Raw genomic sequence first — 16,635 nt, 5'->3', positions numbered from 1 at the left:
AATAATACAAATTTATGAGCAGCACTCTAGTTTCCTGATCTTGTTAATTCTTCTGTATGACAGTTACAAATGCATCACAGTCATTTAAAAACAAAGGTTAGTCCTTTAAAAATACCCAATTAAAAATGCAGATTAGTATTAGGAAAAAACAGGCTGGCTGTGCTGTCATAGGAGCTCACCGTTCAATAGCTCAAGCTTGGTCCAATTATGTTTGGTTTTTTTTACCTAAGAAAACAATCAAGCCATAACACCATTCTAATACTGCGAATAGGTGACATTTAACTGTGTGAATAGGGAAATACATTGTTTCAACTTAGTCAAATAAATGGTTTATTTTGTGGGGAAATAATTGTGTTAGGCTGTGGTATCCACTAGCAAAATTAGAAGGAAAATTAAAATTCTGTAGGACTTACTCTCTACAACGATAATCAGATGCAAAAGTTACAGATATTAAAAAGAAGCATAGAAAGAAAGGAATTTAGTTTGAAATTAAAAGGGTTAAAGTTGTGATCCCTCTTTAATTCACCACATTTTGAAAGTACCCACTTACTTTGAGTAATTACTATATTAAGATGAATTTGTCTCATGAGAATTGACACACACATTAATGACATCCTAAGAAACATGTGGCACAGCAGGAAAGGGAGGACGTGAGGTAGGAGGAATCAACCTGCAGCTGGGTAATGTTTAAAGCTGACACACAAACCAGAACTGTAATAATGTCCTTAAGAGACATGCTTGTCTTCTTGAGAAACAGTTAAAGGCTTACTTAAAATCTTTGCAATCGGCATCCATTCCATTTGGCAAACCTCTGCCATTTATTTTAGTAACATCCTCATCATCTCCTTGTTTAAGATCTCTGTTTTTGTCCTCCTCAAATGGAGAAGCCTTGCCTTTCTGATCTCCTTTCTCAGGTCCATCTGTTTCAGCATCTCTAGTGCCCTGAGGAAAAAGAATCTGTTTGATTCTGAATATTGAACAGAACACAATAGGAGCACCACAAGGTGACCTAATTCTACACTACAGCGTACGTAAACAATACAAACAGTCTGTTTTCAATGAAATTGCATTTGGAGGGTAACTTGGTCATCAAGTTTCAACCACATCCAATTAGTAACTGCCAAAAGGTGAAAAGGAACGCCAAGATTTATAATGGAAGAGCTAACTCAACCTTAACTATAGCGGTGCAGTTAAAGCAGTAACACTTCGAATTAGATAAAGTTTATTTTATACAGTTACAACACCTAGTACAAAACAAACCCATATGGAAACATAGAACAGGAAGATCTAGAATACAGCCCATCACACATATTAAATTAAGCTATTTGCAATCTTTTTCCTACCTTTATTTAAAGGTGTTAGGAAAGTACTTTTTTAAAGACAGCTATTTAGCCAAGATTCCCAAACCACTTCCCTCTTCTGCCCCCTCCAACCAAGGCAGACAGACAGATGGAAACTACACACTTCCTTCTAAAGAAAAGAGTTAAAAAAAGGAAAATGGACAAAGTAGAAAATATAACCATACAAGACAGTAAGACCATAGTAGGTAACTATGCAAGCTTAACACATTGCATTACTTACAAAAGCTCCTTTCCTAAACCGGGAATCCAATTTATCAGCTGGAGAGGAACTTAACACATATTCTACCATGCTCACTCCAAGGCCACCACTTTCTGATCGTGGAGACAATACAGCATTTACTTCACTGTTTCCATGAAAACCCTGTCCAGGCTTTCTCTGTACCATAATAGGTTGGGACATAGAATGGTCTGTTAAAAACAAATAAATAAAAAAAATTGTATATTTTAAATACCAATTGTAAAGTTTTTTGCATTTCATTACAGTGACAATATTAAACAAGAGCAAAACTAAACTAAATAAAAAATTCCAAACCCCAGTTTCAAAAAGTGTTATTGGCACACAACCACCAGTGCAGTATACATTTTCACAATTAAAATTCAAGGAAAAAAATCAAATTTAATAGACAATTAAAATTTATCATATTAATTCACTTTGAAATAACATTTAGCAAGCATGACTGATTTTTCAATACATGTACATCAATGACTTACGAGGAGTTCCCCATGCAGTCTCTCTCCACTCATCACCAAGGAATATCCCTTTTTGTCCATCTTTTGCTGAATCATCAGGTTCCCAAAACTTTTTGGCAGGTAAAAGCTGTTCCAAAACAGAAAACCATTTTACTTAAAATATTCTTAGAAATGGGCAAAACCAGCAAGACTATTAAGATGATACACAATTACTTCATTTTAGATACCAAAGTCAGCTTTACATAAGGAAGCACACGTTGCCAAGAAATAATCATAAACACTTAGAAGTTATGTTCTGTTACTGAAGCTGATGCTGTATAAATTGCTCAAATGACCCCAAGAAGACTGAGATTCTGAAGTTATGAAGGAGAGATACAGAATATACAAGCAGCTGTAAAAATAGCTGATCAAATTAATCCCTGTGTTAAACCAAGTCATTCCTCTCAGAAACTTTAACATGGCCTTCTTTGCACATTGGCTCAAAAGCTTGGCCTTTAGTTAATACTATCATGATAACCAGAAACATCAGAAGTTCATTGTAAAGTTCTGTTCACTTAGAAATGCGTCATGTTCCAAATATCAGAAAGCAACTAACACACATGGTGGCAAGTCAGCTCCTTTAGGCCACAGGAATCTGCTGGTTCGAAGTCTGTGACATTCAAATCTGAAGTTCCACATGCCCACGATTACATTTAGCCGTATGATTTTTGCGCATTACTACTTTTAAAGCAGAAAGTTTCAACTCAGATCAGGATCTCTTTTCATACTGTGTTCAAGGACAGAAGACTTCGTGTGATGTGACAGAAGCAGCACACAAACATAAATACCTCAAATGTCAGCATTCTTTTTACTTTTATTTTACTACTTTTACTTTATTCCTCTAACTTTTCCCATCAGTAGCAGTACAACTGTCAAACTCAGCATATTGCATTTTCTCTCCAATATATAATTAAAAAACTGTACTCTCAGACCATACACTATATACTTTACAAGGTACATCAACTGAAACTACAATGAAAACAACTTGAAAAAAAATATGGAAGAGCTCTGAGGAAAGCATTGTAATCCATTAAATTTTGCAAATAAGTAATGTTCAATTTGAAATTTAAAGTTTTGTGAATTTAGAAAAAAATAAATGTATCTGCTAAAGCTTTGTTTGCAATAAGTAAGTACATTCTGGTGCTTTGATTTGCCTATTACTTCAGTGACTAAAAAACCGTTCTCAATTTGACAGCTGCTTAGTATGAGCCTTGATGAAACACCTTGCAGGTGTATTTTTTTAGGTATTTCTTAATGTAGCATTGAAAGAGTTTGTGAAAACAGCTTAAAGAAGAGGATAAGATTGCCATTAGCAGGCCACAATATTAACACTCAAACAGAGGTGATGAGAGCTCCCCTGGAGTAACTTCAGGATTGCTGATTGCTGTTTTTCTGTGATGCCCAAAGCTCTTATTGGGAATAATGTCTTGTGACTAGTTAACCTACCAAAATCCCCGGTTTCCTTACAGAAATTCAGTAACACAGAAGGACTCGGGCAGAGGACGACAAACAGCCGAAGCTCAATGAAACTGTTAGGAATATTATGCTTGCAAGAGTGTTGTATTGTTGTGACCTGCCCCGACAGAGATGCCCACACTTTGTCAGTGCACGGGAGAATCCTCACCAGGTGTCAACCAGACAGACTTTGGGAGCACCAGGATATTAAGTTTACCCCAAATTTAAAGGGTGTAGTCATCAGAGGATAGAGAAATAGATTAATAGAACCTTACAGCTGTAGTTCAATTGAAAGCAAAAGCTTATACATTTCAGATCAGATCTACTCATCCTTTTCAGCTTTATGTTGTAACCAGTTTGCAATACTAATTATTTTTCATTTTGTAGGACAGTGGTAGAACACAAAAGCAAACATTTAATGATATCTATGAAACCTCAGTTTTGAAAAAGATTTATTCTAAATGCAGATTAAGTAACACCTTGGGTGTCATAAAATGAGCATCACCTTAAAGTATGCTTAGCCTGAAATTAGTAAATTCCACTATCAGACAGGTGTTCAGACAACACAGTGCTAAGAACAATACACAAATTTAGAGCAGAACACACTGCAATACTAGTTTTGATTTCAAAACTCATTCACAGGCTTTCTTCCAGAGGAAAAAAAAACCCAGTTCACTGGTAGGTAGAAAGCAGCAATAATTCTCACTGCAAAAGGACAAGTTGCTTTGGGGGGATTTTTTTGTTGTTTGTGGTGGTTTTTGCTGTTTGGGTTATTTTAGGCTTGCTTTGTGTCCCCTCATGCTTTTTTTTTTTTTTTAAAACTACATATTCTCAAATTCCAAACAGATATATTCAACTGCTTGCAGTCTTCACATACGCTGGTACATAAAGAATAAAGAGTACCTTGTACACAAAGCATAATGCATCATCTATACCTCTAAGAGGATAAATTTAAACTGTATCCTACTGAAGATCAAACAGATTTACAGAAAAAAAATGGTTAAAATTTTTTACACAAAGTCTCTGAAATATTTAAATAAATGGTCGGGTTTTTTAAGTTTTTATTATTTACTTTTTTTGGACAGATAATGGCTATGACACAGACTATGCTCTTTTTAAAGGGATGTTTTAGCTATCAGATTACCATGTAAATGAGCAGCCCAAGCAGTTGTCAACTATTTCATTATGGAACTCAAAAAAGAGAACTTTTCAGAAAAACAAAACAAGCATGTTCCTCTATAGCAGACAAGAATAAGAACCCACTTGATTAGGGCTACTGGAAAAAGACTTAATCGAGAAGTCATCACAAATTAATACAAGTAGCTAAAATCACCATGCTTTACCCTTTGATAACGTGCATTTTGCTCAATATTTCCTGCATTTAATCCAATAAAAGAGAAATTTTACGAAGATACATCCAAACCTAATTCAAAATAATGGAAAAGACTGCCATTTTTCTTACTAATCCCTTCCAACAGTACTCTAAAGTGTCTTTTTCAGTATCAGCACTGATCCCTGTTATGTCTCTGCCAGATGAACAAAGCCCTTTTCTACACATAGATAATAACCAATTATGCTAAAGCTGCCTCTTCACCAGCTCTGATAAGTAACTCTACAGTCTCCATTACTGGCTCTTGAATGAAGGATTTTTAAATATTTTAAAATTTATTTTTAAGATCAGAGCCTTCTATAATCTCTCTAAATGAGGTTTTGACACCAGAAGTGGATAGGTTGTTCTTATAAATGAAATTTGTGTGTGCTCTGATCTTGTAAGTTTAAGAATAAACATTATCAAAAAAACATTTAGTTTCCTGTTTGCTAATTAATTTTATGTATGCCTGTATGAGGTCACACTAACAGTCCTGAAGCCCACTATGCCTAGAGAAAAGAAACAGCACCATGTGTTAGTATTTCTTCAGAATATTATCACAGTCTCAAGGGTCATGATAGCTTCTGGGAGCTGGAGCCAGAAGCACAACCTGTGTTTAAACAATCCAACAGCTAAAAGATGACATTTAGAGAAAGATGCCTGCAATACGGCAGATCTTTTGCTAATAAAACTTCAGTCTGTTTCTTTACAGAATAAATTAACAAAAAACTGCAAGACAGAAACAGCTCAAGGAACCCATACATCTGGCTCATATTACACTGTCCTGTTCCCACTACTGACTGATTCCAGGCCCCACCTGAATGCAGCTCAGCTCAACAGAGGGATTTCCCATTTGTACTATTTCTAGTGTGTGACGGTACAATGAAAACAGACTTCACACTCTACTCCTTTACATTAGCACATGGAAGAGATACTTGCTTGAGGATTCACAGATAGCCTTGATTTTAGCAATGAACAGACCCCTAATGTCAAGTATTGATTCCCAGTTGGGGAAAAAAAAAAGACCAAGAAAGATTAGAATTATGAATAAGAAAAATTTCAGAGAAAAATCTATCCAGACAGAAAAAATGAGGAAGAGAACAACTTCCCAATAGTGAGATCGCTTGACATGACCTCCCCTTCACACCTTTCAAAGTAGACAGAGGACAGCAAGTTAAGAACGTACAACTACCAATTCTAGCTTACAAGGGTATTTATGAGGACATTTTCTTTAACATTTTGGAATGTTATAATCAAAAAGAAGGTTAAAACAGTCATGGTATCTATTCCAGAACTACTTCATTGTTGTACAATACATTAAGAAAATTAGTCAGTAAGTCTGCCTAGCTATGTGAACCTGTATTACCCTCAAGATACCTGGAAGACACTGTTGAAATGAAAGACATAACCTAATAAGTGTGAGGTCACAATATAGTGTCAATTTCTGATGCTGCATTACTGTACCAGAACTCTGGCTTTCTGTTTTTAACATCTTCACAGATTCACAGAATACCATGAAAATAAACAAAATACTTTCCACAATTATGATCTCCCTCAATCTGAGATAACATAAAGCGAAGATCCAGATGAGCAGTCATATATACCTCAATTTGATTCCTAGGATTTATGCCATCCTTTACTTTCACTGCTTTCAGTCTCTCAGAGCACTTTGTGGGTGACAAAAGAACAAACACCAGTATGAGCTTTACCCACCTGCTCTATCACAGATACCCTGCTAACAGCTTTACCTTTCAAATAGAGTTTTAAGAGCCGTGAGGGAAGGAGGAAGCAAGAAAATCCAATGTGGCTATTCAGCTTTCTAAAGAACAGGGCTTCATCTATTTTTGCTTTTTCAAATGTGAGATGGTTCCAGAAAGCCAACATGGAACCCTGGATGAAGCAAAAAATTGTTGAAAAGCAAACAGATTGGTTAATTGCTTCATTAAAGTAAAAAAAAAGCAAGAAAGAAGAGCCACGTGCCAGCCCAGAAATGTTCAGCAACTAGAACATGGAATTTGTTTTTCATCAATAAGTTATGGTTTCCATAGAGATCACAGTCCTATCATCATTTTAAGAAAGTTAAGCTGAAATATTGTCACTCGTTTAATTATCAACTGAATTGAGTAAATATCCAGTAAGACAAAAGGATCAGTACTAGAAATCTTAGTTCAATGTGATTTTATTTCATTACTATGTCCTGACAGGACAAGTAACCCTAACGCACACTGATCTCTTTCTAAACAGTTCAGGGAACTGCTTTGAAAGAGCTACGTCATCCCCCAAGATCTTAAATTACCTCCCACCCGCAAAGTACACAGACTTAAAAAACCCAAACAAACCACACCAATCAAAAAAAGTCCTTCTCTCTAGCTAAAATATACAATAGCACCCTTAAGCCTGGTTAAAATCTAGTAATTACCGGTTTAAAAAAAAAATTAAATCACCACATGTTTCTGCTAGGTAGGGTATGCCATTTTCACTTTTTCTGGAGCCAAACCTTTTTCGGATCTTCGTCTCCTTGGCTTCTCAGAGGTAGTAAACAATTGCTTCCCCAGCTTAGATACAGGGACACTGAAAACAGGCCTCATTTCATAGAACAGCACGAACTTTCAAACAAATTACCCTGTCACTTCCCTGAGTGTATCAATCACCTACTAAGACATAGTAACAGGGTAGATCCAGTCAACAACCACCCCAGCATTCTTGCAAAGCACTTAGTTTAACTTCACCTTAGAACAGAACTCTTCAGTTGCCTGAAAAATCAATATGATCTTAAGAGAAGCTCTTTGCTTCATGTCATATTGTTTAAGACTTCTTAAATTTTACCAACATTTCCAAACCACCAACTGGATTTTCAGCTTTTAATAATTACCTCTCCCATTCCCCGAGATTCTAGGGCAAGAGCTTGAAACTCATGATTCATCTCATCCACAGATCGAACCTGAAGGGGGAAAAAAGAGCGATCCATTAGTCAAATGTATTTTTAAAAGCTGAGTTTGTACAACTCCACAAGATTTCTAACAATTGAAAGCACACACAAAATTTGCTACTCAGTATAGGCTGAAAATGAGTTTAGATTTTGTGAACAGATGCAGTTAGTGACCAATTTAATGAACCACACTAATATAATTCAAGAACTTCGAAGAGTCCTAAAAAATTCAATCTTCATATACATTCACTATGGAAACAATTACCGATATTACATTTGCAATAAATGCAAAAAAAAGTGAAATCAAAGATTTGGACATAAAATGTCCTTTGGAAAGGAGATGAGCCATTGCACACAATGTTACTTACTACACTTAGCAACAAAGAAAAGCTCACCAGACAGGTCACAAAAGCTACCAGCAGCGTGTTGCTTTGAAAAAAAAAAAAACCCTAGTTAACTGACTGCATTATCACAATTTCTTGTGCTTTCTTCCAAAAAAATTGCACTCTTCCTCTGTGCGTTCTTTTTTCTTTGTTGTAAATACAAAAGGTGTATTACTAAAGCAAGAGTTGCTGCTGCAACAAACCACCTCCTTTCCTACAGCATGTAGACCCAACACACTGAGTGCATTCTTTCCCCAGAAAAGCCTTTCCACAAGGAATTTGTAGAGCCATGACAAGCTCAGAAAAACAAATAAAAAATGGAAATTCAGAGTTGTTTCTCCCCTTCCCTTCCTTCTGAACAGCGAGATGCAGCAGGGTGAAATGATAAAGTTATTCAAGCTCAAAGTAAAATTAAAGTTTGCCTCCCAACACCAGTCTCTCCTGAGCAGTTGATTTCACCCAGTAAACCCATCTGTTTGCACCAACAAATAAACCAAAATGAAGTTACTCCATGCAGCTGATAGCACATTAAGACCATATTTTAAAAAAATACTCAAATACTAAGCAAAAAACAATCTTATGCTTTCAATATTCTGGCATAAACAATTTCTCTAACACTTTTGCAATCCTAAGAAAGAATTTGTTATCTGTCAAGAGATGCTCTCCTCTCAAAATTCTACGCTCAAAATATTGTTATTGCCCCATAATCATTAAAAGCCATTAACTTCTGAGGCTGAGCGTCTCTCTACCTTCGAGGAAGAAATTCACAGCTCAAAGAAACATTTCCCCAGAAAGAAAAACATTGTAGTTAAGATGCATTCTGAAACCAATTCCCAACAATTTCAGTGAGCTATTGAAGACTAAATTTAGTTTCACAGTGAACTACAGGGGAGGATGGAAAATCAACACCTTGACCTTTTTTCCCAGTGATGCTGACATGTAAGACCATTATGCTGATTTAATTATTTTAAAAACTGAAAGCAGATATTCATGTATTCTTACAAAGCTAAAGCCTTTTTTTCCAAATGAATTTTTAAAATATTTTATAATTTATGCGAAAGAAGCTTTTTATTAGCTCTGAGGTTTCATAAAATCTTTGCGCATTCACACAGAAGAAATAACTGTAGAAGAATTATTTAGAAAGAAAAACCGGAAATTCAAATTTTGAAAACTTCTGAAAACATAGTTTTTTCCACAGATGGCTGAGAGAATTGATTTTTTTACCATAAGCCACTGCCCATGCTGAAGTCAGGCACTTTACTTTCAATTACAATCAAACAGTAAATGAGGTACTTCTGTCTCAAAAGGTGGCTTTTCCCTAAGAGTATCTCTAAATGAAATTTGTAACTAACAGCTGCCAAACTGTATTTACCACGAACACTACCCAAGTCACCGTTAGAGAAAAAAATAACTGAACTCAAAAGATGTATAATTTTGTTTGGTGTTGTTTTTTGGGTTTTTTTGGTTGGTTGGTTTTGGTTGTGTGTTGGTTTGGGTTCTCTTTTGGGGGGAGGCGGGGAGGGTTGCTTTTTAAAAAAATTTTTTTATTTTTGGTGGTGGTGGTTTTGTTCGTGGGTTTTTTTTTTTTTGTGATGCAAGACCTAATACCAAATCCTTATTTTTCGCAATTCAGCAGAGTTCAAAAGCATGGCCACACACACTTCCAAATCTCTAAGAAAAGACAATCCAAGGATCAGGGTAATATCACAGCTAACTCTTTTTTTTTTTTTTTTTCCTTTTTTTACTGAGCAGTTCAGAAAATGAAGTTTTCTGAAACTCTAAATAAACTGTAGTACATTGAACACAGATTTTGCTCACTGCCCCCCTTCTTACAAACATGAAATTTAAGTTAGTGTTATCTATTGCTATCAGCAGCAAGAGAAATAATAATACAGCCCTTTTACTGTAGCAAAGCGGGTCTCATCGTGGTTCCCCTCAAAAAGAGCAGCCCACAAAACCCTGTCCCATATCATGAACACGTTTCACAGATCAGTTTACACACTGGAGAAAATACAGGCAGCATTAATCTCTTCCGAAAATCTGCTTTCTTCAGTGCTAGCTCTATCACTAAAAAACATCCAGAATAATGACAACCAAGATAGATCTACTACATACAAAGCCAAGCCCTTTATGTGAAGGAGAAACGTTGGTTGTGATCATCTGTATTACCAGGAAGTTTTATTTTCTCTAATTCAATACCAACATTCATGTAATTCATATGCTCCAGAAATAAACATTTTTAAGATATACTTTTTTTACCTCAAATTCAGGATGTTCAAAAATATTTTTCTCTATTTTTATTCATTCCATGTCACCTGGAATAATGCATAAATAAAAGAGGCCTATGAAACATACTGCTCAACATTTACAATTTTTTCCTGGTTTTGGTTGATTACTTTTTTTTTTCCCCACCTCACTCTAAACAACTCCCGAGACTCCTCTTTCTCCATTCACCACCTACCTGCTTTTGGAATTAGTTGCTAGATCTAATCTTTAGTTTTCAGGAGTTGAATGCTAATAAGCCTTTCCAACTAAGAGAAGCTGGCAACAGTTCCAGACTTCTGATACACATCAGATCATTCCACAGGGCCCCCAGATTATGCACAAAGGGATACTACACACCAAATGAGGCTTAAGGTATAACAATTCCTCACACACTGCTGTTAAATAGATGGAACAGCTTACGCATATCCACGACATCTCCTTTGACATACCAATAGAAAATCCTAAGCATCTTCCCCTTCCACAGAAGCTGAGTACAACATTCCAGCAAGTATTAGCCCATTTTTCACCACAGCATTAGGAAAGAGATTTTAACATGGAGTAAATGCAAAGTTATATTTTTGGCAGGCTCTCTCTTCCTAAACTTTACACTCTTTCTCTCTCCGCCTGAAATTTACAAAATAATTTCATCTAGAGGCCTACACAAAACCCAACCTTTAGTCTGTCAAAACTCCTAAGACCAGCTACCTCATTTCTACCATATTTCACTATTACCTCACACTATATCCACAAGGCAATCCTCAATCAGCAACACTGCAACATTCAAACAATAAACTGAGTTCCTAACAGAGCTGAGCATAGAATCATAGAATGTCCTGAGTTGGAAGGACCCACAAGGATCAGCGAGTCCAACTCCTGTCCCTGCACAGGACAACCCCACAGTTCACACCATGTGTCTGAGGACATTCCAGTCTCTTCTTGAACACTGTCAGGCTTGGGGCCGTGACACCTTCCTGGGGAGCCTGTTCCAGTGTCCAGCACCCTCTGGGGGAAGAACCTTTTCCTCATGTCCAACCTAAACCTCCCCTGGCACATCTTCCTGCCATTCTCTCAGGTTCTGTCATTGGTCACTAAAGTGAAGACTTCAGCTCCTGCCCCTCCTCCTCCCCTTGTGAGGAAGCTGTGGCCACGATTGAGGTCTCCCCTCAGTCTCCTCTTCTCCAGGCTGAACAAACCAAGTGACTTTAGCTGCTCCTCATACGGCTTCCTCTTCAAACCCTTCACCAACTTCGTAGCCCTCTTCTGGACACTCTCCTATAGCTTTATATGTCTTTTTTATCCTGTGGCTCCCAGAACTGCACACAGCGCTCCAGGTGAGGCCACCTCAGTGCAGAGCAGAGTGGGACAATCCCCTCCCTGCCCGGCTGGCCGTGCTGTGCTGGGTGCACCCAGGACATGGTTGCACCTCTTGGCTGCCAGGACACTGTTGGCTTGTGTTCAAATTGCCATCGACCAGAACCCCCAGATCGTCCAGCCAACTACTGACGAACAGGACAGTCCTTCCATCCTTCCAACAGCTTTTACCACTCCCCTTGCAATGGGCTTGGTTGTCATTATCAAGCAGAAGGTTTTTTTTCCTTCTTTTTTCCATGCATGAGGTTTTCAGCAGACCAGCCAGCTGAACTGGCTAAACCACCACAGCCACAAGACCACTAGAAAAGAACACGACACGGGGAAAGCAACAAGAAGCAGCTGGTCTGGAGCAAGGTGGGGCAGGAGCACCTGCTCGGTGGCACGAGATGATAAACCAGTGTGACAAAACAGTGTCCTGATGTAACTCAGGACAAAACTCACAAGGCGGACTGTTGACTGGATAGTCATATAGAATTACCACAAGAAACACTGCTTAAAATAATATCAATTTCTGGAATCCAGGCACTCAGATCCAGGGACAAGTACTCTTCCCAACGACCCTGAATCCTGCTCAAAACAAGCTTCTAACCATTTTCTTGCAAAAAGCAAAGATCAGCCCTTTCTTTGAAGAAAAGAGTTGAAGAAAAATAATAACGAAATGAAAAATATAATACAAAAGAGAATGATAGGACTTCATTTTATAAAACAAAAGTGGCTAAAGCAGCTGACCAGAAAGAAAGCCACTTTTTCTGCATTAAGAAATTCCAAATATCATCCCTCCCCTCCCAGGCGAATTTCTTAACCACCTGAGGAAGAAAAAGAGGACACATTTTGCAGTTCAAGCTGTTGTACCAGGACAGAAATTGAACACAAAACACCTGGTAATTACAGTACTGTGACTGGAAAGGGAAGATGCTGTTTACATTGCAAATGTTTCAGCTTTTTTTTTTTCCTTTTGCTGAATGACTTTAATGCAAAATACCTTTCTAGTAATTTTTCTGCAGGGTGTCCTCTCTGCAGCATTTATCTTATGTATGATACATGCTTACGGCAGAGATGTAGCATTATTAGCAAGTTAAAGTCATTTAAGAACACAAAAATAGTTGTATTTTAAAACACAATACATAGCAATTCTGCCAGCCCTTCATTAAGCTAAACACTGTCTTGTAAAGTCCTGTCAGACACTTGACTAGATATATTTTGCTGAATTACTTAACATGTCCTTATTTTGGTTTAGAACAGTGCATCCAGATAACAAAAGTTATTAAGCAGCTGAATAGGCAACTACTAGAATCACAACCAAACTGTTTTGTACACAAGTTAGTTACAAAATATTTTGCGCAACATTTTGAGAAAACAAGGCATTTGATTAAAGCTGCCTTTGGCTAGATGCACCTTCTCATACCTCTTTGAAGCACCAAGGAATCAAAGGTTCACTTACTACCAAACTGGTTAATAAAAGTTGTTGCTTCCGAGTAATTCAAAATCTACAGGCATGTGCATTTTGGAAAGAGGTAACATGTTCTGAGGACCATACAGAAGAGTAATGCACCTGCAGACTTAGCTAAATATTCAAATACATCCAAGCTCCTTAAGCAGTCCAAATAAACAAGTTAGGCATTTCTGACAAAACACTTGGCAACCAATTTTAAGTTGTAACTCATTTTCACGGTTATAGTCTCAAAAGCATAACATCTTCCCTCAGTAAGTATTTAACAATTTTCATTGCATTAAAATACAGTGTTCTAAAACCAACTCAAACTTTCTACAGGCAAGTGAATAATTCTTCAGTCCCTGTATTTTAGGCTACTTAACTCATATTCTCAGATAGAGTTATACTTTTGCATCATATGGCCCTTAATAGTTGACAAACTAGATTTGTTTTGTTAGTTGGCCTGGCAGATTTCAAGGTAGGGTTTCTGCAGCATTTAGCAAGTGGGAAAAAATATACTCAGCAAAAGCACTGTCCCATTTGCTGAAAAAGCTGAATCACAAAGGGACAAGGTGGTCACAAGAGCTGACACTTTTATATACGACACTGACCAAACGTTTTGCTTGCTTTCTTTTCAATAGGAGTTTCAGTAATCTGGAAGCATACAAAGAGGAGAAAGGAATTTCCTAGGTTTTTATCAACAGCATATATATATAAAAAACATACATAAAATTATGTTTGATAGGTCACTGCTGAGTTTGTAAGCTACATATCTACTTGCACGGTCTTCTGCCAACAGACTGTACAGAGCAAGAATAACAAGACAGCACCTCCCACGAAGAAAAACAGAGGAAAAAGAAGCAAATCTTGCCACCTGTTTCAGAGATCCATGATGGCTCCTTGGCCTAACAAGATTCAGGAAATCTGGGTTCTCCTCCCAGCTATGGAATGAAACGTGCTCCAAGAAACAGGTAATTGCACTTGTTCCCCCTCAACACAAACTCTTCCATCACATAAGAAACTTATCTCTCCCTCGCACAGGCTCTCGTGTCCGTCTGCCCACCCAACCAGCTCCAGCTCTGCCCCTAGACTGGCAGAACTGTCAGCACCGGTTTTTCTAAACCACTCTCAGGTGTCCTCAAGCTCTGGATTTTGATCCCTACAGTCAAATACTGGCAGAACCATGAGCCCCACATAAATTAGTAATAATGTGCCTGTACTGAAACCAGATTTTATAGTTATTTATAACAGTTACATCGCTTGCTCCATCTGAAGAGCTAAAGTGACATACTCCAACAGAAGTAGAGCGTATAGTTTATACTAAATAACTTTGCAGGTTTCTCAAAGTCTTTTAATCTTCTAAGAAATTATCTACTCAGAAGAATTTCTGAGAAATGTACAGAAGAGGAAGTCAGGGTGATAGATGTTGCAGAAATTTGTAAAATAAAAGTCTAGAGAAGAGGCAACTGATAAAATGTTTATATACAGTTTTACAACATAGAAGAAAAATCCCATAAAAATGAGTTTTTGTAAACAGGAAATTATTTTTTTAAATTAATTTAAAAAATTAAAATAATTTTTATCATGCATTTTTTAGTTTATTATTTAAATGAGCTATGAGAAAAGGTAACTCTTCAAAAAAAGGGCTGACTGGTCCTTTACTGCTTGTAAATCAAACTGTCTTTCACACAAGAAAATGTACAAGTTTAATCTTCAACGTCAAATAGTTTAGGTGTAATCCCATCTAGTTTGGTGAGACTCTTAACCTTTCCTCTATTGCGCTCTAAGACATGCATATATTATCCTCCATTTCTCACTGCGATGTTCCTGCAGAAATACACCACCAAAAAAACAAACTAAGTATATTCAGAAGTTCAAAATCTAAGTTGTGAAATGAAATTCGAATCGCAGTTCTTGTCTAAACACGCTCATGATTTAATTGGTGCTTGTTACTTAATATACGTACATAACAAATCTCTTATATTTTAAAAATCTACGCTTTTCTTGTTAAGCTCATCGGCTTGCATCGCCTTCCTATAACAGAGCAGTAAGTACTACCAGTAACATCACAGAAGTTTAGAGGAATTCACAAGACCAATTTCTAACCATTATTGTTCCATTCTACACTGGAAGTAATAACACTATATGGTTGCTTCTATAAGAAAACATGATAGTAATTTGCCGCACTGGTATTTTGAGACATCAGCCTTCGTTACTTCATTAGCTCTTACTCAAAAACTGTATTTCGTAAGTTAAACTTAAAACTTGAGAGACCTCTAGGCAATATGCTATTAAAAAAAAAAAGGCTTAAAACTTCGCCTTTTCTGAAGATGAAAACTCTGTATAAACCCAAATTTTATCTACACACCAGCAGGAACTAGGGACACTTTATCTCAATATGTATTATAAAGATTAATGAAACATACGACTTTCATTCTAATCGAGGGTCAACAAGCTTTTCTTAAATGTGTTAACAAGAATCAGAACAATTAGACCTTACAGCCTCAGAATCAAGTGAAAATTTCCACAAATTTACTTTCTACATTGCAATCAAGACTTCTTTTTGCTGATGGGTTCTCTTTAGGTACTTAAATTGTTTTCACTTTTCTATTTGCTACCAGAGAACCCAAAACTGAACATCTCCCTGCAGCTCAAAAAGTTTAAAAAAAAGCTTTAAATTTGTTTCAAAAATTATGTCTTTTAATTATGTCTTAAAAATAATGTGATTTTAAGGAATCCCATGGAACATAACTGAATTATAAGCAATATAATTTATATCAAGAAAAAGATTTTGTACATACATATATACACACCCACACACATGCTTTCCCCCCCATTAAAAGTCAGGCTGAGGAAATAACAAAAGTCACTCTGACAATTTCCAGGAAACAGTTTTATTTTGTGTTATTGTAGCACTGATACCAGAAAAGTTCCTCCCACTCCCAGGAATTCTGGATATATAGTAATCCCCTTCTTCAAAGCATTTATTTTCACCTTCTTTCCTCCTGAATATGGCCAAAGCATTTCCCATAACATTAATTTTTTTTCAAGGATATAGTTTTCAAGAACAATAGATGCAAAAAACTGACGTTCCACCAGTAACTCTCCTGCTTAGAAGTTTCTACAACCATGACTTGCCCTCCCCCTCACAGTCCAGTATCCTTTGAACAAGCTCTGTTGTTGCTTAGGTTGGTTGTGGGGTATTTTGTGGTTTTTGTTTGTTTGTTTGTTTGTTTGGGGGTTGTTTTGTTTTGTTTTTTTGGTGTTTTTTTTTTTTTTTCCTTTTTTTTCCTCCTCCAGCAGGCAAGGGGAAACCAGAGAATACCAACACAGTCTGATGT

General features: G+C 36.8%; 1 protein-coding gene across 6 annotated transcripts in view; it reads right to left on the bottom strand.

The window, feature by feature from the left end:
- The window catches only part of PUM2 (pumilio RNA binding family member 2), a 77,889-nt gene that overhangs the window by 39,767 nt on the left and 21,487 nt on the right, over positions 1 to 16,635 (bottom strand). For all 6 annotated transcript variants that reach the window (XR_010605917.1, XM_065630956.1, XM_065630952.1 and 3 more), the window contains exons 2-5: positions 7,787 to 7,855; positions 2,073 to 2,178; positions 1,582 to 1,769; positions 770 to 942 (exon numbers count right to left, since the gene is read on the bottom strand). Coding sequence is in view for 5 of the 6 variants with exons in the window: in XM_065630952.1 (XP_065487024.1) it covers positions 770 to 942; positions 1,582 to 1,769; positions 2,073 to 2,178; positions 7,787 to 7,855 (536 nt within the window). In the remaining variant the exon portion in view is untranslated. The remainder of the gene's footprint in view (positions 1 to 769; positions 943 to 1,581; positions 1,770 to 2,072; positions 2,179 to 7,786; positions 7,856 to 16,635) is intronic.

Source organism: Caloenas nicobarica, chromosome 3 (assembly GCF_036013445.1).
Source record: "Caloenas nicobarica isolate bCalNic1 chromosome 3, bCalNic1.hap1, whole genome shotgun sequence".
NCBI classification, from domain to species: Eukaryota; Metazoa; Chordata; class Aves; order Columbiformes; family Columbidae; genus Caloenas; species Caloenas nicobarica.
Note: the sequence above shows the minus strand (reverse complement) of the source record. Positions and strands in the feature narration are given on the sequence as shown.